Genomic DNA, 26,203 nt, shown 5'->3' with positions numbered 1-26,203 from the left:
TACATTCAAAAGCAAATAARTGTTCTAGAAAGCCAACTGGTCAAGTTCCATGGGAGTTATGCAGCAAAAAGCAGAAACACTTAAGATATCTTAAGTCAATAACGTACCCTCAGTGCTGAAAGCTCCTACACTGATTATCAAAATGAGCGTTACTGTGGGTAAATAAATGTTCCCTGAGGTGAAGACTGCTTATGTATGTGTTTGCTCCCCGTGGGAGTAGCTCTGTACACATCCAGGCAATGCTAAATGTGTGTAGGGAGGCTGCTGTGGAGGAAAGTGATATCCCAAAGGGAGCCACACCAGGCTGCTCACACCAYAGAGCCCTGAGTGTGCACACAYTTGCACACTCACTCATGGCATCTGYACTGGGCTGGATCACRTTGGCTGTGATTTCACATTTCTATCGCCACAGCACAATTAATCTGCAGATGGGAAACTCAGGAGTCAACAGAGGGGATTACTGTACAGCAACAGATCTTCATGCTGAGAACATCTCCCCAGCTGGGACCAGTTAGACYTTCTCAGTAGAGCATAAGAGTTGACCTCTACCCCATTTGCTCCCGAAACGCAGACCCCTGTGGCTCCTGCTAATGGAAAATCTCCATTTGTGGTAGAACAGCACTGGATCCATGCCATGTGCARTGATAATGCATGCACAGTTGACAGAAGAGGATAACTTGCACTTCTGTTGCTGCTTGGTTTAAAACCCTGAGCAAATACCAGCTTCTATTGTCTCATAATGCACTGGGAGATTTGTGTTTTTGAGCTGCTCCCAGGGCAGTGGATAAACGGGGACAAGAGGGCTGAAGTGCCTGTGRGACAGCCAGTCTCAGAGGGTGGCAGTCCTGCCTTTCCTTTCCTCTGTCTGCTTTCCACAGCTCCCATCACAACAGCATTTCCAGAYGGGTGCTGAGTTTCAGGAGGTATAAATAGTAGCCCAGACCCCATCTGCAGATGTGGAGAGAAGTTAATCAAACTCCCCCATGCTCTGTCTTCCAACTTGATGGTTTGCCATGGGGGATCCTAACTCACTGTCTGGCTTGTTTGTTCATATTTCCTGAAAAGAGGGTAAAAAAAAAAAATTGAAAGCTGGGGGATCGAAGCAGCAATTCAGTCACTTCATTGTCTCTGTGGATGGAGCAGACTGAAGCTGCTCAGAACTTAAAACAAAGAGGATTTACGCTCTTGATTTAGAAATTTATGACTCATTCCCATTTTGGCTGTTAGAAGCGGCTGTCATTTCCCCTGCCCCCAAAACATCCATGCCATAAAAAATAAAACCCATAAGCTCTTTGCTGTTCTTATCTTGATGACAAAGAATTCAAATGTTCACTGTTGCTATCTGGAGCTTAACTTCCTGTTATTAAGAAGGACATCCTAGTATTTAACAACATGAGATTTTTATTTTTTTCCCCTTCTTCAAGCCAGGCAGAAAGTCTAATGATTCTGGGRTTTGTTTCCTGCTTGTAATTAAGTAGGTCACAGCTGCAAAGCAAGAGAACAAGAAAATATTCAGATCACACAAAGCCAAGAGCTATTAAATCATTTGCAGCTGAAGGATATGGCAGATTTTCTTTTTAAAAAGAAGTCTCAAGYCTAAGGAAAACAAATATAGGAACTTTTAGGAGAATGATGAACTTGGAAGCTCTGCCCAAGCGCCACAGTAGCTCAGAAAAAAAAGGAGTGATCAAAACCCAGCTAATGTTGTTCACAAGTTGAATAGCTGTATGTGGTTGAAATAAATTCATGCTTCATTGCTTAGAGCCATATATTCTATCCATGCAATCCACTTTGAACCACATGCAAGACTGCCCTCATTTCTTCTGGGCAGTTTCCACCSAGCCCTCCGTGTCAGCCCGGAATGCCACACCATGGCCTCTCCTGTAGGTCCCACACACCCTCCACAACTCCAGATGCAGCTCAGACACAGCACAATCCCTACCCAGACACGAAGCTCCCAGGGGATGAAGGTCTTTTGATCTGCACTCATCATTTGTGTTGTTGTGTGGCCCCGATTTGGTTCCCACTCCACCTCTGTCTGGGACAGCGACTGCCCTTGGTCCCTGCTCCACTGCCTTCACCCCACAGACAGAGCCAGCAGTGCCTGCTCCAAGGCTCTTGATAAGCAAAAAAGGAGGAGCAACCTCTGAAGGGCCCTGGCAATGGTGGCTCAGCCTTATCATGGACAGGCATCAATCACCAAAGCCAGGGCACAACTTTGCAAAGCCAGGAAGAAATTCCTTCACAGGCTGAGGTGTTGGTTTGTGAGAACCAGGCACTTAAAGCTGGTCCTGATTCACCTCATTTGGTTTATTTCAGGGTTCAGGAGCATCATAAATGACTGCATATTCCTGTTCTGATGCTTTGACCTAGACCTTGGTTAAAACACTCCTCCAAGCCATTGCTCCACCAAAAAGGGGGAACAGAGAGCAACAACCACCCTAACCTTCCACAGGTGACTGGGGCTCTTGTGCTCCATCGTGAAAAGACGGAAAAGGGTACTCAGCCATGAGAACAGCCATATTAAGAGTCTGCCTTGCTCTAAAGAGCAGTGGAGATGTGTCCCAAATGCATCATTGCTGTAACAATGGGGCTCTTATTCTGTGCAGTGAGAGAAATGGTCATTGGGAARATTTATGTCTGAACCCCACCAAAATCAACATTGAACACGGCAGTGGTCCAGTCAGACAAGAATCACAGCCTTGGCAGGGAACACCCGCTGGGAATCTGTTTGATTTGAAAAYAGTTTTGTCAGAAAGTGATTAAGATACGGGTAGAATAGCAAGAACGAAAGCTTATTGCTGCCTCTATAAAAATGTGATCAAGAGAGACATAAATCCCTGCCGTTATAAATTGGTGATGACCTAATGTTTATCCAAGCCCTGATTGGGAAACTTGTCATGGGAAAGAAAAGCCCACGTAGATGGTATTCTGGGCTCTGTCCCTGAGTGACCAGACGTGGTCAGTTCATTCCAGGATAAGAGAACGTGGACCTTTTCATGTTGGTATTTCTTGGCTTTGCAAGCTAAGAGCTGGGAGGGAGAGCTGGTCAGTGCCTCCCCAGTGAGTGATGGTTATGAAACAGAAACAACAGAAGGGTTCTCAGAAGCTGGTGCCCAGGGAATTTGAGGTCAGGCCTGCAGTCTCTCCTTGCAGAGTGCTGACCTCTGGGAGAGGGGCTGAGTGAAAGACCCTGGTGGTGGATATCCTGGGTTGCACAAGATGCCTGATTCATCTTTCACATGATTCAGGGTGTCAGGATTTGTGGGTTTCCATCTGCAATTTCTCTAAGAGGTAATGATTTCAGAAATGTGTTGCTCCCTTCCCTCTAAAATGGGATTCTTTCACCCTGAGCCCCTTAAAATAGGGGACTTTTGAGGAAAAAGGTGCTGATTTCAGAGAAAACACTAGTACTGGGTGCTATAAGGAATGCTCAGATACCTCATGGTATCACTCAGCCTTTGCAGGGAAACATTCATGCTGCCTACACCCTAGTTCTGGGTCTTTCAGCAATTTCACTCCCAGTCCAGGGTGGATAACAGCATCCATGAATTAGCATGAAACAAAGCTCAGGAATGAAAAGTTTTCAAAACCCTTCTGCGACCCAGAGCCTGGCCAGCACCACAAAGTCTGCTGTGACTGATTTTCAGGAAGAGGGGCTGGGTCATCCTCTGGCATCAGCCTGATTATCTTTCCCCTGACACCGTTCTCCAGGAGCCACAGTTTGGCCCCAAGGCCACATTAACTGCTCTCCGGTKACTGATTGGATACATTGGAATGCACTAACATAACTGTGCTTTTAAAAATCAACCTCCTTTGGTTTTATGCCTCTCCTTGGCCACGTTCCCACTCGCTGTAACTGAAGCAAACCCTTTTTCTCCTGCAGGAAACTGCCACTATTGGTGCATTTGAAAGTTTACGGGAGGATACACAAGGGCTGCATTACARCAAAGTCCAGGATGGAAAAAGGAAGCTTTCCAACATTTCAGAGTGGAAATTATGAAAATTAGAAAGCCTCCTCCCAGTCTCTGGTGTGGTTTGCAAGCATGAGTTGGGTGGGGAGATGCTGGAGAGGTAGGAAGGGGATGTGGATCTGCACTTGCAGCTGATGGGAGCCCTGAGGTTTGATCCTGCATCAAACAYTCCCAGATTTGCAGGGTGTTGGCAGTTCACCTTGGCTTTCACCCTGAAAGCATCTTGGCTGCCAAGTGGGAGCAGCAGCACTGGCTGGGTCTTGCAGAGGTCTGCAGAGGATCAATGTCTGCAGAGCCTTGTAATATGYAAAGTCCAATGTACTATAAGGAATAATTTTAAGTTGTGGTGTAGGGCTGCCAAACTCCCCTCTTGCAGTAGCCCGTTTATCATATTGGCCTTGACAGATTTTCTTGCATGGTGTTTTCAAATATTGGGAACTCCAGGCTCTGCCCTCAGGCAACAGTAACAGCTTTGAAGTCAGCTCTGAGGAAAGGAGAGCCTGTGAAACACTGGCAATTCACTTTTCTTGGTTTTCTGTAAAAATCTGGACCTTTAATGAGGGTAAACCCTACCCTACATGTAGAGTTTTAGCCTTGATTGCCCTCCACTCATCTGCTGGTGCATTAACAGGAGATTGAAAGATAAAATCTCTTAAAATTGAACAAATATTTCGGCAAACATGGCCTCAAGGACACAGAGAGCTGGCTGGAGCCCAAAGCTCTGCTGCTTGGCACCTGCTCTGCATCTTCTGGAGTCCTGCATGCAGAATCACAGAGTCATTAGGATTGGAAAAGATCTCTGAGATCATCAAGCCTAACTGTTAACCCAAACACCRTGTTCGCCACAAAACCATGTCCCCAAGTGCCACAACCACACATCTTTTGAACACTTCTAGRGATTGTGATTCCACCACTTTCCCGAGCAGCATTTTCCAATACCTGAGCCACTTTTCAGTGAAGAAACTTTTCCTAGTATCCAGTCTAAACCTTCCCTAGTTCAACTTGGTGGACAATGTTGTTGACAAGAGAATATATCGCTGCTCTTATGACAAAATTTCAGCTTTGCTGGGACTTAGGTGATGTTMCTGTGATCCACAGCAATAAGGAAGCAGAACTATATAATATAGATTTATTTTTTTTCTAGAGTGCAAGACTCCCACCAGTYCCACAGCTATCAGAGGTGGTAGCACAGGGCTCCTCAGGCCAAACCCTGAGCTGATAAACTGAAGATTCACAGGGCAATGAGCAGAGATAGTGAACATAGAGTTGTGGGGTCAGATCTCTGTTGTGGCAATGTTCACATTTGATCTGGTCCCCAGGAGCAAACACACAGAGCAGACTCTGTTTATGTCCTGTAACTGGAAAGGCCAACTCATCCCATGCAAAATTGTCTCTGAAGATTTTGGGATGAGTTGTCACCAGAAAACATACATTAGTCTCTTTCCTTTGACTACTGAAGGGTYCTAAAACAGTAATAAAAATTATTACAGTTTCATGATGAACTTGTAAATGCAGGCTGGCTGAAGGTTCAATTGGTAGGAAGCTGACATGGGCAACACACACTGGTAAAGACACCAATACCTGCCTAACTTTAATCTCTCTTGGTTGAGTTTCCTCAAAACACATCTCATCCCATCACTCCTCTGTTGGGAGCTGGCAGGGTGGAAACTCCCTGTGGCAGGAACTTTTAAATTAAGGCTGATTTAATTCGCTCTTGCAGGGATTCCTATTCTGAACTGAAATGGTAAAGCTGTAAAATGGTACTTGTTCTGCACAYAGATCCCCAAAGGGTAGATGCTTASTGCACCAAATTAATTACAGGTTATTGGTCCTTAGCTACGGTTTCACACAGAGTTTAGCTGATCTGTGATGATGCAAAACCTGGAGAGAAAATGGATATTCATGGTTCCACCCCATCAAGACTTGGTGGCTTTCACAGAGGGAGTACTGGAAACTAAAATGAATTTCAACCTCAGTTAAGAAACTTGCTCACTTATTTTGAAGCATGCATAACCCTAATTGCACCTTCTAAATATATTCCAGAAATACAGCTGCATGGTAGAGTGTGTGCGGGTGACTAAATGGCGTAATTTGCAGTCCATTATCTTCCCAAAAGCTTTTCATGTGGTATCTTTGGGAAGTAGAGACTAATTGCACTCCTTGCCTATGCAATTTGGAGAGTGTGAAACTTTGGTCCCAACAAAAAAAAAATTAAAGTGTAAGAATCACTCATATTCATTTGTTGATGGAATGAAAAATCACTGTTTCTTTGGAGCCACTTGAAAGGATGGAGACAATGAGGATAATATATACTTCACCAGGAAGGAGGCTAAGCTCAGACAGAAAGTTTGGCCACAAGTTTGGAAATGTGCTTGAAATCTTTATCCAACTTTCTGAACTTGAGTCAGCAAAATAGGAACTGTGTGACAATGTGACTGCCTACACAACAGATTCCCTTTTGGTCAGAACAAGCTTTTCCATGATTTCCATTAGGCTGGTTAGGGAGGTCCTGGTGTTTGTGAGCTTCACTGAAGTCACTGCTGATGTTTAACAGGCTTGTGTTGGTGTCTGGTCTGCACCAAAGAAGTGAAAATGGAAAAGATCTATGAAATGTGGATTTGCTGCTCATCCACTGTTTTGCTTTGATTTTTTTCCAAACACTGACGTTATCCTGACTTAAATGGATTGATCAAGAAGTTAAGAACTAGAAAAAGGCCTGTGTTATACTTTACACTTCATGTCTGAAGATGCTGTTAGTTCAGRAAATTGCTGAAGCAATATTTAAGGAATTCCTTGTACAGATTAGGAACTGAAATGTCTGAAGACTCTCTACACCTGGACTTTAAAACCCAGTTGAAGTCATGTCTAAGCCCTTCCAGGGAYAAGTCCTGCCTAGAAGATGAGTTAGGACTAAGACTTTAGGTTGGGACAGGTTGGAAGGTATTTCAAACACCCCAAATGCCACTTTGCATTATCTATCACCAGCTGACCTCRGAAGAAACACAATCTCTGAAATGAAAAACTCTTCCAGGAACCTCAAGTCTTTGAAAAGCAAGTTCTTGCCTTCTGGGCTGTGGAGCCTCAGCTTGAGGGCATGTGGTACTAAATCATCACAACTCCTTTGTGTGAGCTTTGAGTGCTGCTGGGAGCAGGACCATGGTACCAGCTACCTGAAAAAGACCTTTGAGCAGCCTTATTAGCCAAAAGGATCCATGAACCAGAGCAGCTTTTTCACCCCTCCAATTTTTATAAATGGATWCACATGATTCCCTCCTTCCCCTCACCCGAATCAAAAACATTTGGCTCCTTTCTGGCTCCCAACCTCTGTCCCCGGGCTTGCCCTTGCTCTGTCCCCAGTCTACCCTTGTGTCACACTGTTTGGCCAATGTGAAGGCAACAAATGCCAATTTGTAATGAAAAAGCTTTTCATTTTCTCATCAAAATAAGAATCTGAAGCCCTGGAAATGTCAAAGCAGAGCCTCTGCTCGTGAGGTCTCCAGGCCTTGAGAGCGTTCAATAATTCAATTAAGCTCCAGCTATTTGAAAGCCAATTTGAGCAGTATCCTGGTTCCAAATTCTTCAGAGTTCACCAGTCACTATCCATTAGCCTCTGCCATGCTCTTACCTCTTGCACTGTTAACCTGCGTGCATTTTGGGGGGATGGAGTCTGGCACAGCTCCTGATCCGTTTCACAGAGAAGTCTGTTTTGATTTGTTACACCTTTTAGAAGTGTCACAAAATATTATAACTTCCAGACACCTGAGAGGTGCACTAAGCATTCTTCTGTCTAGGTAGAGCTCAAATTAAACCAATGCCTCCAAAATACTTGTGAACAGGTCAGAAGAGATACAGCTCAGATGAAGCAGATAAAATTGATGTTTCGGCAGTCACAAGTGATTATATCAGAGCATTACACAGGTGACAGCTTTGCTACTTAAGATTAGCCTTTTATTCATTTTTTTATTTCGCTACAATTATTTGTCTATAGGGACAGCGAATAATTTTTTATCACCTTAAGACTTGAGTAACATTCAGAATACAGAAAAGACAGTAGTTCCTTGCTTCAAGGTCTTTCKTTGGCAAATTCTGCACTCAGCTATGTATTGTTTGTTAGTTATCTGTGATATCTGAGTAACTCTGCTATCACCTCGGCAGTCTATCAGATCAGCAGTGATGCTGTCAAGGTAAGACACCCGTCCAAAAAATGTCAGTGAAGATGCTAAGCAAAGGTCTGCAGGACCTGCCTGCCAATGTRAGAGATTTCGAGTGAATAGCGTGAACTGGAGAGATCAACTTCCCTCGGAGCAGTGGCTCAGTCGTGGTGTCAGAGCCTGTGCTCACAGCATCACTCACAGCACAGAGTTTGCACCGAGGGCTCCATGGGTTGGGATCACTCCCTCGTGAATGCTCCAAGCTCTGCCCGTTCCACCCCGTCAGACCCCGCGCTCCAACCCCCCATGTGAGACATTTCCCACCACTCTGCTCTTGAATCCTTGCTGGAAAAATTACTAGTAACAAGCTGMATGCTGAATTATGCTTTGTCTGCTAGAAAAAGAAAATCAGGAACTCAGAATAATGAAAGTGCTGGTAGGTTTGTACAGCAGCAAGGCGTATTGGAACAGTTTTGCTGGGTTTGCTCRGAGGCAATCTCCTCTCTTGCCAAAAGCAAAGGTCGCCATAAGCTGCAGAGTAGCGTGGGAAAACCTGCCTCAGACTTGGCCTGCAGAGCAGAAAGACTGACCTTTTTTTCAGCCCTGGGTTCTCTCTTCTCAAGAGAAATTTATTTATAGGAGGAATGACGTTTCCTGCTGCATTCTTAACGTGCTTGCAAGCTTGGGATAAGATCATGGGAGCTTTGTCTTCTGCCATCTGTTTTCTATGGCAATAAATATCCATTTACGGATTTATCTCTGCCTGGTGTGTTTTAAAGTCATGATACGAGTGAGTGTTCATGGATATCCATTCAGAGAAGTGTCATAGGTAAATAGCAGTCCCAGTTCCTTGCTTGTACAGATTTACATTTGTGTAATGGACAGTGGAGCTGTGGCTTGGGGCTTTGGCTGCATTTTTAATCTTAACTTATCTTCTTTGGAAGCACAAGAAATAAAAAAAGCAATCTAGACTAAATTCCTGCTGAGCTGCAAGCATCCACTGACACAACTGGGCATGAGGCCTTTAAATTACTATAGCCCAGAACYGGAACCTAAAGCTGGGGCAGAAACTTCAAAACCCAATTTAAAATAGTTTTTCCAGCTGGACCTCTCCCAGCTTGATTAGTTTCTTACAGCACTTCTTTTCGCCTGGAGATGACCTTCCTTTTTACACAGCCTCTGTAGTGCCAGGCTTTGAGCCTCAAARGCAGAAGAGAGGGCAGACTTGTTCCTTTTCAATACAAGAAAACTGCGTGTTTCCTCTAGGCTTACTAACTCGAGCAAACAAAGCCTTGTGTTTGTGGTGAGAAACATTCCCGTGGCTGGAAAACAGCCAGTGAGGTCTGGAGAGAAGGAGTAAATTGTGCTCTTCCTCACCAGTGCCTTGAAGCAGCAGGGACAGATCTCTGGATGGTGCTAGGCATTTGTTARACATTAGCAGGACTCAATCCATCTTCCTCTCGCACACATCCGCAGCACATGGATGTGATAAACACAGCTCGGAGGCACGAACCGTCTCACATCAATAATGCAAAGGGAGAAGGGGCTGCATATTTAACATGCTGGGTTCTGGTGGGGGAAGAAGACCCAGAGAAGGAAGATCTGGTGGGGAGGGCTCTGCGTTGAGAAATGCTGTTTTAGGGATGGGATTCAGGTTTCCTGTTTGGTTTTTTTTTTTTTTTTGGTGGTGGGGGGAGTGTTCCTCTTCTGACCAAGGTGTATGTGCTGGTTAAAATAGAGCTAGCTGCAGTTTAGGGATTATTAAATCAGCCAAAGATATGTTCAGGGGTCCTCCTTTGCAACCCYCACATGGCATTTTGACTGCCTTTGCAGTGATCCCAAAGCAACCCCATGTGCTGGTGAGGATGGACACATCTCAGACACCACCACTGAATTGGATGAACCCAACTCATGCCCCAATCCTGACACCATCTGTGCCACCAGCCCCGTGGCACAAAGCACAAAGCTTCATTCTGCCTCAGCTGGCAAGTCTGGTGGTCTCTGTGTCATAACTACTGATATTTAGCMCTGCCCTTTTYCACYKGGACTTGCAAAARCCTTTGTAAAGCCCTGTCTTCCTCWGGGTGAGTGCCATGCATTGCATGCATCTCTCACATCTTCAGTTTTGCATGTGAAACCCACTCACTCAGGGCTGTWTTTAAGGCTCTTTCACTGCTGCAGTGGGATTTTGTGGACTCTGAGCTTAAAAACTGATTTTTGTGTGGCTTCAGGACCCCAAGTATTGGGGCTCTGCCAACTCTTGCTGGTGGGGGGGCTCAAGGGAGAGAGAGATGCATCCTTCAGCCAGGCTGAACACAACCCCATGGGCCATATGCTGGTGGGGCAGTTCTGGGATGAGGCAGAGACAAAAACAACAAGGACAGAGGACGGGAAAAAAGGGGTTGCAAAAGCCATCCCACCAAATTCTCTGGCAACCCTTGTAGCAAGCTGCCAGCATTTGCCTGAGAAACCTAAACTATCCCAACCTTAGGTCAAGAAGTGGGAAGGAGAGAAATAAACTGTGGATATAAGTAAAAATAAAACAACACAACCYCCCTGACAGTGTCACTTGGGCTGTGTGTGGAGCTGTTAAGGCTGTACACACTGTAAAGTCCCCTGCAGTGCTGGGCATCCTTATGCAGCTGTCCTTGTCTCTTATTTAAATATTAACATTCTCCAACACCTTCTTCTKAAGGTATCTCCAGCTCTGCTTTGCTCCCTGCCATGGTGTTTTCTCCTGGAAACCCTGTGAGAATTCTGCTGGCTTTTACACCTCTCCATCACATGGACTACTGCCCAGAGCAAGGCAAAGACTGGGGCAGCTGCTGCTCCTGCAGGTCAGTATGGATAGCAGCTTTCCATAGGGGATATGTGCATCATGGGGGAAAGTGGTTTCATTTTCTGCACTGTTTTATGTCTCTCAAATAATGACAGAAAAAGGGGGGAATGGTTTGAAATTAAAAGAGGAGAGATTTAAATTAAATGTGAGGAAAAAATTCTTTGCTGTGAGGATGGTGGGGCATTGACTGGCACAGGTTACTCACAGAGGTTGCAGATGCCCCATCCCTACAAGTGCCCAAGGCCAGGTTGCACAAACTCCTGAGAAACCTGATGTAGTGTGTGGCATCCTGCCTATGGCAGGGGGGTTGGGACACGATAATCTTCAAGGTTTCTTCCAACCCAAACATTCTATAATTTTATGATTTGTCTCTAGACTGAGCCTCAGGCAGCGTCTGCAATAAAAGCATGAGCCACTCCAGACAGGGAGGGACCCCCTGTGGCCATCAGCAGCAGAGGACAGTGGCCCTGCAGCAGCTGGGAGCTCGGTCTGGATGGAAAATCATCTGCCACCTTGTGGGAAGCCACCTTGGCAGGGGACATCCCTCTCTGCATCCCCACACTCGGGAGAGCAGCCACAAACCACAGGACACAAAATAAAACCTGACCCAAGGCAGGTTAAAGCATCAGGGCTGTCTGCCCTGGGCCCCTCTCAGAACCAGCATCTTGAACCTCAAAGCCCAAATTTACCGGGAGGGACATTTCTGAACGCTCTCCAAAGCAACAACCCACTATCAAACAATAGCAGACCAAAGCTGTGTGAATAATTGATTATCTTTGGTTTGCTTGACGGACTGGAAAGGCAAAGGAAATATTTTTCAGGTTGACACAAAGTTATTCTGCTCTCCCTYCTGCCAAATGGAGGCGAAAGAAAAACAAACAACAAAAAGGCTTTGTGTTTAACCAAAATATTTTCCAAACAGCTTTTAATTTTTGAGATTTTTCTCATATTCCTTAAAAAAAAAAGAAGGAATTCGTCTAAATAAAATTAGACTCTTTTTGAAAGAAAAATGCAGGGAAAAATCAGTTTGAAATGCACAGAAGCAGATTTTTTTTTTTTTTAAGTGCAACAGACTTGAAGTAAACTCACAGGTGGCTTCAGCTGCAGCCAGACTGCTTTTCAGCAAAACAGATGCCTCCAGCAAAGGTTTTCCTCTTTCCTGGGTGAAAGGACCAATTCTGAGCCACTCTGGGTTTGCAGAGCTTCCACACTTGCCCACAGTGGGTGCAGCACCCCTTGTCCCCCAGTGGGACACTCAACCTGAACCCCCTGTGGGCAGGAATGAGCAGAGTGTGCCGCTCCCTTGAGCCGACCACTGTTGGAGGGAATATCAGTAGTGACAAGCTGAGTGTGTGTGCAAGGTGTCCCTGTCCCCTGGGGACAGCTGGGCTGCCCCTTGCAGCTCTGCCAGAGACAGCACACCAGGCACAGGCAGCCTGAGAGCACCTGGTGTGTGCCAGATGTGGGCTCAGTGTGAGCTCTGTGGGTGTCAGCACACTCTGAGCTGAGCCCCCTGTCCCAGATGCCAGCCCATCAATCCCTCAGAATGCCAAAACCTGCTGCTTCCCTGGGCACTGAGGTGATGTGCTTCCAAGTAATTAATGACACATCTGCAGTTTTCCCTGGATCCCTGCTATTCCTGCTGCAGCATGGAAGCAGMAGCATTGCCCCGACTGTCCAGGGACAGCCCTGTGGTGTCACTGCAGCTGGCACTGGTTAAAGTGACCCTGTGCACTGCAGAGCCCTCACTGCCACCAGAGCTCACTGAAATCTCAGCTGGGACAGACACCGGTGGGTACCTGAGTCTGTGCTCACTCACACCGAGCCCTTCCACACCTCTTCTGGTGTTCATTATTTGCCATTTATTGTTATTATTATTATTATTATTATTATTATTATTATCATTATCATTATCATTATCATTATCATTATCATTATCATTATCATTATTATTTACTCCCCAATGCTACAGGTCGGTGCTGCCATATGCCATCACGCTCCCTCAGTGAGTACTGATTATTTGAAACTATTTTTTTTCAGAAATTATTACCCCCAACTATTGCCACAGAGTCTTTAACTAGTTRCATTTGTTGTATGTTATCTTACAGTTCCTTCTGGCACCAATTTTCACCCGAAGTTAGCACACAGCCTCTGACAAGAATTAATTCCCATTCATCACCACGCAGCTCCCACCAACAGTAATTCCTGCCCTGGCACACACCAGCAGTAACTTCTTCACACCGTGACATAATCCCTATTAGTTCTGACTGCTAACAGGGCAGACARCAGCTATGAAATGGTACCCTCCTCATCCTCTGGGCATGCATTCAGGACAAAGAAATCATGGCTTACCCTTTCCACACTGCGTCTCCTCAGTGATCCATATGGTATTTTGAATAAAAGTCTTCGGGTCCTACCCGGAGTCACAGCTGCCTGTACTACCATAGTGCAGAGCTAACTCGTGTGTGTGAGAGAGAGAGAGTTCACAGCACACACAGGCTTCCCTTGAAATAACTCACAGGCTCATCTAGATTTCCCAACTACCAAATAGCTGAGTGGGTTTTCACATCAGACCATATGAGTCAAGATGTGGCTTGTTTAAAAGAAGGAGAGGGGAAATGGGAAAAAAAAAAAATGAAAAAAGGAAACCCCAAGCSTTGTAACCTTAACAACATGCTTCAAGCAGCGTATCTTTAGCTCCCTTCTGTTTCTCRGTGTAGTTTGCTCAGCAGGATTGCTGTGCCATAGAGGTGGAAGAATTAAGCTTCTGGGGAAAATGTTCCAAAAACGTCAAGCCCGCTTCTTGTTGCTACAGATGGTAACCAGGTCAGTTGTCTAATCAAAGCCCTATCTGAGTTATTATACGTTTTGCCATGTGACTGCAGACCCCTCTGGTTTGCTGTACAGTAGATCAYATGTTCACCTTAAAAAGAATATCTGGTGTATCACCATCTGGTGCAGAGATTACTGTTAATTCCTGGGTTCGGATACTCCTCTCTCCTGGATGYTGGAGAGCGCTCCCCCAGAGCAGAGAGCTCGGGCAGCTCCTCGGGGCTGCTCAGCTGAACAGAGAGCTCACAGATCCAGGGTCTGTGTGAGCAGAGCAGCACATGCACCAGGACACAGAACAGGCAGTGCCACTAAAATCCACACCATTGAAAGCCTGAAGGGTGATGCCCACAGCTTCTGTGTGCACTTAGTGCTCACGTACAAAAATGATTACGTTACAGTCTGTTAACTGTGAAGTGTTACTGCACAAAGTCACTCTCAATGTCTACTTCTATTTTTTTCTTATAAAACCACTTTTGATGCTAGTAGGTGATTTTGTTTTCTTTCTCTAGAAGGAAAGTTTGAAACTGTATTTACACTCTAAATTGCACACACATGCTTTGGAAAGCAGAAAAATACTTCCCCTCCCCACAGTCTTTCCAGAACATCAAGGGTTGTCCAACAGCAGCCAGGTATAATCCTGTACTTTTAAAGGAAACTTTGGATGTTGTGTTCATTTCTGTACTCTGTTAGAGGCTGGTCCACATGCARTTTAGAGTTAATGTGTGCAAAGTGGGAGCTTCTCAACCTAGCAATTCCTTAGTGGTTCTGCGAATTTGCCTAGTAAAATGGAAAAGATGTTGGCCCACGTTCTTTTCCTTAAAGCAGTCTAGCTGGGAGWGCAAAAATCTGCTGAGTTGGAGAGCCAACCCCTTCCTCCATGTATTGTTCTCATTTTAATGCAAAACTAAAAATACTTTGTTTTGATCCAAGTCCAAAAGCTGGGATGAAGGTGTTAGGGACATGACATTAAAGCAACCATTTCAAATAAAAAAGAAAATCTCTCTATCTGCTCAGCATATGCACATGCATTAAAACCAGTCAAAGAAAAATAAAAACCGCTGCTTGATGTGGGAAACTCTAAATAGTAAAACAATTGGCCTTTGTTCATAATTAGTTCCATATGTCTCTTGCCAAAGAGAGTGAAAGAGACAGGAAAAGATGGAAATATCTTAAGCATGACTGACTTATATAGGYTCTTTCTGTGGAATAGGTGTACAGTTAGGGTCTTTTCTTCTCGCAGGTTTTTTTTTTAATGATTGTTATTGCCCCCCTGCTATCTCACAGCCTGCCTACCTCTTTTTTTAAAGCATGAAGTGTTTGGCATTTCCCATGGGGAACCTTTGCCTGCATCAGCAGAGCCACCGGGGACCAACTGCTGGAGGAAGAGGGCAAAGGTGGCAGCAATCAGAAAAGCAACCAGAGCTTTTCCTGAATAAAAACTGACTCATGCCTGAGTCAGGACCTCGAGGGTGAGGGTTTCATGCMAGAGCAGAGTGGCAAAGGCACTCTGTTCATCCCTGTTCACTCCATCCAAAGCCGTGGGAGGGGCTCCTGCCCACACCACTCCCTTTCCCCAGGAGCTCTCACATTCCTGCAAGCATGTTCTCCTTCCTGAAGGTCCAGCCCATGGAAGAAACAGCTCTGTAGATAGARATTTATCCACTAGAGGGGACAAAGAGCCACAGCACACACGGAGATGTGTCTGTAAGCCATCAGGCTCTGGGACCAGGCACAGACAGTCCAGTGGTACCAGCATGAAGCACCACACATTGATTATCTCCACAAGGGAAAAGGGACCATTCACTCAGTCATTTCAACAAAACACAAGTTTTTTTTCCCCCAGATTTTTAGGTCTTGCCAGTGAAATGCAAATCTGTGTATTGCTCAAGGCAGCTGAATAAAAAGAAAAATACTCTTCTTTACAGGAAACTTCATGTGAAAAGTAGAAGAAATCCATCCATTTGCATGTTACTGGAACCAATTCCAGTAAGATCCCTATACATCCCACTGGACCTGACTCCTTGCTCCCTCACTGTGCTGCACCCCAGTCACATGAAAGTCATGTGGAGGAGTCACCCCCTCCACATGAAGCTGGACCCACTGTGACACTTTCTTCTGTTTCATTCTTCATTTCCCAGGTGGTATGAACCTGGAGGCAGGAGGCCAAACCATAATCATCAGGAYTGTGAAAACTATCCAGAAGGATGAGATGTTGGCTTTTTATTTTTTGTTCAAAGCTTACTGGTAGGGAAGTGCACAGGGCAATCTAGAATTCATTTGACAGGTTGCCTGCAGGTAGGTGATGTAAAACATTGCTCCCATGAGGGTCTTTCTAGTTGTTCCCAGAGAGGATGTTGGTGGCAGACATAAAAACATCCAAGGGCTCTTGAGCCCATCAAATTCTGAATTTGCCTCTGCAGAGCCCCCTTTCCCATTTAGGTRTCTGCAGATGCAGATTAAGATGACCAGGCTCATCACTGAGGCTTCATTTAACTGCACTGTCTGCAGAGATAACCTTCAGCTGAACAGTACAGTAGGAAAAAAAACCCCAAATATTCTAAGGGAACATCCTGCCCTTGCCCCCACAGACCCTCAAAAGGGACACAGTGATTTTACTGACTGATGAAAGACAAAGCTCTTTAAAGCAGTGGATGMTTTTCAGTACTAATTGCAGGCTTCCGGGAGCGGTGGTTTGTGGCAACAATGCATCAGAGGAAAGTATATCCAATACATTGCTATTTGGACTAGATTTCTCTTTCAGTCTTTAATGAAAAGGAGAGAGGAACCATTTACTGCTGCAAAGTGTATTTTGTATTTGCCACACCGGAGTCAATTTTCAAGTCAGGGTATTCCCAGTGGAGATCAGTGAATGGAAACCAGTGACTGCAGTGGCACAGGCTGAAATGCAGTGTGTGGTATCCATCAGATCTATCAGTAAGACATTGCATTGCAGAATTGAAAAGTTGCTAAGTACAGAAAAATCCACCTCAGTTCGGTATTCCTTGAAGATGCAAGTATGGCAAGAGATTGAGGAGGAAACAAGGATAATTGGCAGCTCCTGGCAGTATTTTCCACCCTGGATGATATCTACGGTCTGTCAGTAGCAAAGCCAAATTCTTCCCTGGAGTCCTGATAGGGAAACCACTTGTATTTGAGCTCTTTAGCAGCTTCTATTAATCTTTGTGGAATTTCTTACTTCCCACTGTAAGCAATCCTCCCTTACTGTTTTGTTGGGAAGACGAGAAGAACGGAGCTTCCCCAGAGCTTTGGGGCTGCAAACCCTACAGTGACTTACTTTATATTTTATTGCACTCGGAATCAGCTTGCAAAGGAAATTGCCTTGTTGGGAGTGAAAGATGTGCAGAGGTTGTCATTGCAAATCCAGCTTGCCTTTTATTTAAAAAAGCTACACAATTTTCCATTCTTACACGGTGTTTTACAGAGAAATGTTATGATCACTCTAGCCTGGGGAGGGATGTGGGAAAACACATGGGATGCAGCTCCATTCCCACAGGACTCCTATCTATCAGCAGCTTGCAGGGATGAGAGAGGGAGGTTGTTTGTGGTCCAGAGTCACAGAAAGACTTGGGGCTTGTGTGTATAGCAGGGCTGTGTCATGTTGGAGGGCCACATGGATTATCCTGTCCCTGCCTCCCCTGGGCAAGCAGTGCCTCTGCTGGGTGCAGCTGCCCAGGCTGAATATGAGGGTCAGCCAACCCCACTCTTGAACAGAGATTCATGCTTTGTTTCTCTCTGTTTGAGTGCTCTGGGTCATGCAGAGATCACCATGGTGTTGGGCTGCACGTGCAACATGTCCATCAGCATGCACAAACAAAGGCCCTGGGGAATTTAGGGTCCTATGACAAATTTACCTCGTGCTGCAGCACAGCTGTTCAACCACCTGCAGTTCACAGGTATGTAGTGGGTCTGACTAGCACAAGCCTAAACAAAACCCAGAACCAAGCCCGTCTGGACTCACAGAAGCTCATATCTGATACACATTGCTGTAGGTTAACCCAGAGTGCCATGTCAGGTGTGCCTAAATGTCCTCTCTCACTGGTGTTCCAGCCTAAATATCCACATGGCTGCTCATCAGGTGCTTTGGCTGTTCATGGGAAATGGCAGAGCAGAGCAGAGCAGAACCCAGGATGTCACCTGCACTCAGCCAAGCCCTTCGACCCATCAGCTGCTGTGTCCACCAAACCAGCAAGCTCTTGGCACTGCCCCTACTGAAAATCATGGCACAGATGWAGACAAACCCAGGAAATGTCTTCAGGAAAGAGGACAGAGCAACCTGCTCCCTTCTTCTTCCCCTCCTGCTGTCCCAGAGCTGCCTCCATCCCACCTCCTGCTCTCTTCTGCATCCTCTGACCTCTGTGTGGTCCTTGCTGGGCAAAGTGGYCTCAGCCTGTGAGCATCCAGGCAGATGGGCTCCTGGAAAACCCTGTCCAGCAGCAGATAGCAAGCAGGGCCTCTGCTAGATGGAAGGACAATTCCCTTGGGTTTCAGTGCRCTGGCAGGTCAGCTCGTTTCCCACATAACTCAGAGAGACAGTAATTAATTAGGGAGGGAACTCGCCTGACCCCACTGCCCTGGAGACACGCCCCTGTAAACATCACAGARGGATCGAAGGGGCCACCTCTGACTTCCAGGGCTAATATAAACAAAGGAGGAGCTATTTGGCAACAATAGCACATTCCCACATGGTGGCTGTGCAGCAGAGGCGGGGTGTGATGCACACAATAGCAGGCATGCTCTTAGCTGGGGGATGACTACGCAATATTTCTGCTGGGGACCTGGTCTAAAGCCTTTGCAAATCTTGGTGAGTGCAAGGAATGTGCAAATACTTGGTGCATCTCAGTTATCAAACTTCAAAATGCGAGGGTTATTCCTGTGGAGTGCTTAGCACTGCTGATTTGCTTCAATTCCTGGAGAAATAAGGGTTTGCTCAGCACGGCATGGAAGGTACTCAGCCTTGAGCTCCATTTAAGCCTTAAACAGGATATGTGACATATGGACTATGTCAAACACTGTGAAGATAAATGCTTCTTTGTTCCRTGCAATTTTCTCTCTTTTAAAACTTCATCCTTGCTACACTGCTTTGATTAATCTTAATATATTGTGGGAAAGCACATGTGTCTGTGTGAGGGAAGGAGAGGAGGATTTGTTGCTCCATGAGAAAGCCACTTGAGTAGCAGAGAGACCAACATGTCCCCAAAGAAAGGAGGGGAGCAGAAGACCCCTGAGAGATCGTACAAGAAGATTTTTCAAGCTTTGCCAGACTTGGTAAACAACTTCTCAGACAAATTTTGTTCTGTAGTTGAGGTCTCACAGGCATGGAATAATGATGACTTTTCTCCAAGTGAGGTGAAATTCTGCACAAAGCTGGAAGAGGAACTGCTAACTGGCAAAATACAAACAAAACTTGGCTGTGTTTTGAGTCTATTTTCTGGAGAAATGAAGAAATGTAAAAGGTTTGACTCTCCAGATCTTCAGGCTTGGAATCCTGAAGTCTCTCCCTGTAATTCTTATCTATTCACATGTAGTCATCCTAGCTGTAGGAGACACCTGAAGTGGCCTTTATCTCTCCTAGCTTTGGTCCCTTTATGTGAGCTTGTCACCTGGGGTCCTTTTGTCACAGCTGGAAAGAAATGGTCACTTGCAAAATTTGAGACACCAGAGCTGCTTCAGCTGCCTCCTTTACTGGGGGCTGARTGGCACCTGAGAGTGTCAATGTCTCCCCACAAAACAAGCATCACTACTGGCCACTCTTGGTCTGCCTTGTCAGCTCTGAGAGGTTCCCCTGTGTCCCTTGGTAGCTGTATTTAATTACCTTGTGTTTGCTACATCCCTTTGGGCATTCACACTCCCAGCCCTTCATTCTCACTCTTATTTCTGTGTGTTGTTCAGCGTGGTTGACCCTGCCTAGGCTGCTCCACAGAGCTCTCCTGTTCCACAAAGGCTCTCTGAGGGTCAGCAACACGATCTGACTCTCATGGGAGCCAGATGGGAATTCTCTGCAGTTGGTGGCATCGTGTGCAGGGCTGAAGCACAGCACTGTGGCTTTTCTTCTGCCCCACGACTGTCCATGGCAGCTGTGTCTGGCAACTCAGATTCCTGGGCTGGGCTCAAAAAATKACCCAACCAATTCATAAAAGGACATCTACTGTGGGCTGCTAAATTCTGGGTTGTGAAACCCTTGAGTGCAAAGAACTGGTGGTTGTATGGTAACTGTGGGGATTGTGGTTGTGCATTTGCCCTCTTTCTGAGCTGTCTGATGGCACCTGATGTTATTTGCTGCTTGAGACATGATGCTGGACTACATCATTCACTGGGAAAACCTGCTATGATTATTTTTCATTTCTCAGTTTCAGAAGTGCCTAAACACAACCTGAGGCAAGGTCCCTAATTAGATCTCTTTAATGGCTAATCCTGCTAAGCAACCTCAGCTTTTACTGCAGGTCAAGGGGGCYGATTCTGCTTCTGTCCTCTGARCTACACTGGCAAAACTYGTGCTGACTCTAGAGGTGGAGGGTRAAGCTTWAAATCTCCYRCAAACTGGATGCTGAGGAAAAACTGGGGGATTCTATTGTTGCCAGAGAGAAACTCATTAGGAGCTGCTTCAAAGAACCAATTTCTCAGATAAATAAACACATTAAAATACCCATTATATTGCAGGGGGTGAGGTTAGCACCCACACTTCTGCATGATTTGTGACTACTCTGGGTGTACTCACTTCTTGCTCTTTGATTAGCAAGCCCTGGCAGCCTGGCAAAACCACACAATTTATTGCTGCTGTAGAGGTTAATGGATCACTTTACATGTTGGTAATGTCTTATTATTGCAATGGTTATTAAGAAAAATGTAACACAGACACCCAGAGTCAATAGCAACAGCAAGAATGTTCATTTGAGGACAGCAGGGATGGGGAGTGCTGTGTGCAGGACTCAGGGTGCAAATGGTGATTGAAGCAAGTTCATCACAACCATCTTCCTGCACTCCTCTTGTCTCCAGATTGTCCTCAGTGCCAGCTGCGAAGATATCTACTGTCTACTAGTGTTGATGGTGTGAGAAAACAGGAATGTTAATGGTGTAATTGCCMAAAAAATAGACAAATTTCACAGTTATCTATGCCAGAGCATGCTAGGACTAGATCCAAAGTGAGACTTCGTCCTTGGCATCAGAGATCTGTGAAACATTGATGGTTGGATTGTTCTGTGATTGTGTGGAGTCTGATGCTCTGGAGGAGCAGATCAACAAAGTGGGTTTCTGGAAGTTGCATTTCTACTCATTTCTAAGTGGGGAGATGGAGGAGGGTGATGCTTAAATGACTCCATGCTCCTCAATTTCTCTATCTGTAACATGAGAATTATCAGTGCTGATTTTATTGCTATTTCACTATTATTAATAAAGAGCCACATCAACTAAATGACCCTCTCTTCACAACTTARTTTTAGATCTAGAATAGGTGGGTATTGGTAGCCACCACTCCAAATCCTTACCAGGRCATGATGGCCTTGTCCACCTCCTAGTGCCATCCCCATTGCCAACATCCACCAGGGAATTYTGCCTCCTGGGGTGCCACTGGCCAAGGGACCTCACCCTCATTTCAGTCTCAGTGTCCAAGTCCMTCTCTTTCAAATATCCAGCTTTAGATCTGTCTGGATACAGGAGTTTGACTCACACCTTAATTCCAGTTCATCCCAGGTWATTTCCTCTGACTGAGTCTCCTGCCCTTGCTATTTTGGTGTTATCTCTGCCAGGACCTGACAACATGGGGAGGGAGAAGAACAGCTGATTCTCAGGGTGACAGGGGGGGCTGGAGCATGGCAAATCTGGATTGTTACATCCACCCAGGGCAAAGCAAGCCCCCCTCTATCCCATAAAACCCTCAAAAATACAATTGCATCAGATAGTCTCATGTATAAACATGTATATGATATATATAGAGATACAGATATTTAAAAACATATTTCAAACATTTTTATATATACATATATAAACATATATGCATGTACACAAATACATATATTTTCCTGTGGAGTGTGGTGTGAGGAARCCTGAGGAGCCAACTGTGGAAATTGATGTTTGCAGGAATATAGAAGGAGCTATAGAGTGTACTGTGATTTGACAGGATGTGTTTGCATGGGGTCTAAGACCCCAGGAACKGCTGAAGATAAATTGCCTATTGTCTTCCAGGTTGTATCTGGAGTGGGCCAGGCACACAGGGTGCACGGTTCAAAGAATTCCTCTGGTGTTTTTTTTTTTTTTTTCCCTGGGGCATCCACTACACGTCCATTATGCCTGCCCTCAGAATTCACTCTCCTTTGTGAGTCCAGCTGATGTTTGACTACTTCAGGCTAACTTTMTTAACAGGTTTATTATCTTTTAGCCCATTTGGTTGAAAGTCTATTTTTAGCAGGTCTAAAGCCACATCCATAATGCAAAGAAAAGCATCCCTCAGTGGTGCAGGTTCCACAACGCTTCTCATTTCCAACCCTTTCCCGACACCCCATGCAAAGTGCCCCATACATGCTGTACATGGTATATCCTGGAGGTTTGCTCTACCTGTGCCTAAGGCAAGGCTTGGAAAGCAGCAAGGTTGATCCTGAGGTTTCCCTCAAGGTCTCCTTTCACAGACTGCACAAGAATAATTAGCACGTCCAGAGGCAAGGAGRGTTTAGCTCAGGGATGCCTTCTGCAAGCTGTGAAACAAGGATTCCGAGCCTGCATTTCATACCCAGGCTCTCTGCTCCCTTTAGCACACCCCAGGGACCTGCTGAGCTTGTCCCTGCACTGCCCCCCTACTTTGTCCCTGCCTCCCTGTCCAGCTTTCTCCAGCCAGCCAAGTCCCAGCTCATCAAGTGACTCGGTGGCAGCCCGCCGGTGATGACAGCTAATTATRAAATGTCATGTTGGAGGCTTCCCTTTCATCTCATCTTGAGCAGCCCAGCAGAGCTCTGCAGTGCCCTTTGGAAACAGGGAGAAGGAAGTGTCAGCTCAGAACCAGCTGCTTCCCTGATAGCGGGATGACAACGCCACGAGAACACCGTGTCCTGGAAGGAAGTGGCAGCTCGTGCCGTGTAGATGCAAATCTCTGGTCTCCGCAAAAAAGGGAGAAAAAAAGAATTTAAAAAGTGTTCTTGTGTAATATTAGCTTTCCAGAGGAAGTGTTTAACATATCTGCTGGCAAGGCTCGCCATAATCCCTGAAAAAACTGCTGAATTCACTCCAGGTGAGTTCCTGCAGGAGAATTTAGATAAAAACCTTGTCCAGAGAAAAACTGACCCAATACTGTAGTTTTTCTTCAGTCTATGTTACTGCAGAAGCTAAATTACATCGAGGTGGGTTAGTCTGAGCTGAGCTATGTCTCAGTTTTTGTTAGAAACTGGTGTTTGCTTCTCATTTGTTGTCTGCTRTAACCTTTTACACTGTGACAAAATGGGCTTGATAGCTTAGTACAAGCTATTAAAGTGAGCTTTGTCGGGGTCCACTGCTTCTGGAATGGGTTACTGCCCCTAAGGTCCAAGAAACATTAAAACTAAGTTTCTTCCAAAGAAAGAAAAAGAAGCTGAAGGCTCTGCAGACCACAATTTCCCAATTTTGTAAGTAATCACCTGGTTTGCAGCAGTGGAGGGCACGGAAGAATTGGAAGAGGAGCATTACGGTGACAGATGGCTTCGCTCTTCCGGCAATAAACCTGACACAGATGAAGATGCATGGCATGGAGCAGACTTGGAGATCATTCCCGGGGGGTCCTGTTACCTGGCAGTCYGTCTGCCCTCAGCCCATCCAGCCCCACCAATCTGGCCCTGTGCTCCTCAYGAAAATACCCACCTTGCTGCAGCAAAACATTTGGTAATGGATTAATGACCTTGGACAAACCTGGCTGCTAGAATGCTCTGYAACAGCCAGAGCTCGACGTTTCGCCCTTCCTTCATATTGAGTTTTATRTTTACTTTTCTGTATCCAGTACATCCAGAGGTTATTTTTAGCATTGCTAAATGAATCGGGGGTTTAAGATCAAACAGAGCRGCAAGGCAAGATGATGTGTGAGTAAAGCCTGAAAACTGCGCCTGATAGTGGAGATTCTGCATTTGGCATTGAATTGAGATTATCCAAATTCTTTCTGCCTTAGTTCCTAGGTAGGTTTTAGAAGAGCCCAGCTAGCTGAACACATGGTTGCTCATAAGGGAAAACCTTGATTTGCAYTGAGGCCAAATTAGATTCCCAGCCCTGAAGCGAGACGTGCAGCCTGGACGTGCTGCCCCTGGGTCGTACAGCCCCAGGCTCTGCAGAGCATCCAGCTGTGACACTGCTGCAGTGACAATGTGACAATGTGTCCATGTGACAATGGCAGTGTGACAATGCTGCTAACACACACCCCAGCCCCTCCACACCCAGCTGTGCTCCCGAGTGGCACAGAATGGCACTGCACAGACACRTCCCTGAGTCACAATTCCAGCTGTCCCAGCTGGGGATGTTCCACTGGGTTTCTGGAATTACGGTTTGGAGGGATAAGTTCAAAACACAACCTGAGAAGATCTCTATTGGTTTCACAAACTGAGGTCACCTGCAYCTCTGAAGAATCTGGCTCACATTTTGTTTGGCCAATATCACCCTCATTGCAAGAAAAAAACCAAAAAACCACCAATCAACAAACCCAAAAACTCATGAGGAGAGGCATTTGGATGGAATCAAGGCAAGGACATTAAAATAGAAAATGGGACATGAAAAGCCAAGAAGATATGATTCCCTACTTCCCTGTCTTACAGGGCTGTGTGGTTCCCAGCAGGGCAGGAGGCTTCTCACACCCTTCAAACACAATCAGACACRTGTAGGATTGTTCAGCCTCAGTCAACCCTGTCTTTCCAGATGTTGTCAGCCTCTGAGATGCTGCTTGGAGCTGCCCTGTGACAAAATGCTTTAAACACCCAMTGACACCAGTCCCAGGAAGGTCTCAGTTCCCCAGGTGTCAAACACCCAAGTGAATTAAGCGATGCTGAGCTAGAAATAGACGGAGAGGAATTGTGATGCCAAGTTTATCCTACAACATTTGCAAATACTCCAAAGAAGGCACTGCCCCCTTCCCACACAGAATAACTTTCACAGTGTGCTGTGGCCATGAGAGGCAGATGTTACATCTTTGCTTGTCATGGGGATTTAAATCCTTAGGGATTTTCTCTGGGATTCACTCAAAGCTGGGAAAAGGAGTTGAATCCAAAGGGGCAAATAATCATTAGGTTAATTGAAATATTACAGCCCAAAGAGTGTTTCAGTATTTCATGCCCTAAGTAGAGGCTTTTACAGGACAGTCTCCAATCATGTTCATCTACCCCTCCTCRGCAGCCTGGGAAAGGGGACATGGCACTTTCCAAAGTATGAGGAGAGACATCAGCACAGAGAAACTTGAATCCATTTCACAGCACAGATGGACTCCTCAAGAACTGGACCACAGGCTGGAAATCTGGCAGGATCTCCTGTTTTTCACTTTTGTGGTTGATGCCTAAGATTCCTCATCACTAAACCCTGAAATCTGAAATATTCCATTTAAGAGATGCCAAAAATCTCTTCTGAAAATTCAGAAGGTCACTTGCCATCTTATTTGTTATAGCCTGAATTCAGAGAGTATAGATCACCTTGGCATGACTTTTCCTTTTTTTYCACAAAGACAAATAAACAGACAATCCCTCATTATTGTTTTCCACCCATYCCCCCAAAAAGAACCCCACTTCCAAAACACGACCATCTCTGACCTTTAGGTAAAACCCATCAAGCTGTGTTGGAAAAGGCAAGACTATTCTGGTATTTTAAAGAAACTTTAAAATGAGATGTGGCAGACAGATTATTATCTCAGATGCATAGAAGCAAATCTTACATTGCTTCACTAAGCTTTGATGATTTCAAGGAAGTAATTGCAGATTAACAGTGGTTTAAAATATTTGATACATCCAGGAGTMATAAACTGTATTCTCTTGAAGACATGACTATTTTCCTTGTTCCTCCATCTCTTGCAAAATAACCCAAAAGTCAAAACTGTAGTCTAATAGCTGTCAAAATCCTAAAGTCAAGGGCATTTGATATCAAACAATACACAATTTAAATGACTTGTCAATGCAATAGTTTTACAGAGATATTCCTCAAACTGACCAAATCTCTCCTTCTTTTCACATCAAATTTGTACATGATACACAAAACCAGTGCAAAATCTATCCTGTCTTGGACCTCACATTATTCCAGTTTTGCATGTTATATGGCTTGCAGGAGATGCCTAAAACACAACATATTGGTAGTGTTGGGTTGCACAGAGTTTATCAGGAAATGTAAAGGAATTAAGTCAATGTAACACTTTGGATATGCCATAAAATTTGTATGCTGCCTTCTGGATTATTGGCATCTCAGTTTAA

At 45.3% G+C, this 26,203-nt stretch overlaps 1 protein-coding gene across 4 annotated transcripts in view; it reads right to left on the bottom strand.

The window, feature by feature from the left end:
* FRMD4A (FERM domain containing 4A) overlaps positions 1-26,203 on the bottom strand; it is a 271,255-nt gene that overhangs the window by 181,748 nt on the left and 63,304 nt on the right. Inside the window, exon 1 of one of the 4 annotated variants that reach the window (XM_057366442.1) lies at positions 13,317-13,463. The exons of 2 other annotated variants lie outside the window; for them this stretch is intronic. In XM_057366442.1, the coding sequence (XP_057222425.1) occupies positions 13,317-13,409 (93 nt within the window). In that variant the 5' untranslated portion in view covers positions 13,410-13,463. Of the gene's footprint in view, positions 1-13,316; positions 13,464-26,203 lie in introns of those variants that run through there. One more of the 4 variants, XM_057366440.1, reaches the window with a different exon arrangement.

Source organism: Malurus melanocephalus, unplaced genomic scaffold (assembly GCF_030028575.1).
Source record: "Malurus melanocephalus ecotype Western Australia unplaced genomic scaffold, MMel_1.1 scaffold_65, whole genome shotgun sequence".
Taxonomy (NCBI): Eukaryota; Metazoa; Chordata; class Aves; order Passeriformes; family Maluridae; genus Malurus; species Malurus melanocephalus.
The sequence above is the reverse complement of the archived record's forward strand: the minus strand, read 5'-3'. Positions and strand labels throughout refer to the sequence as shown.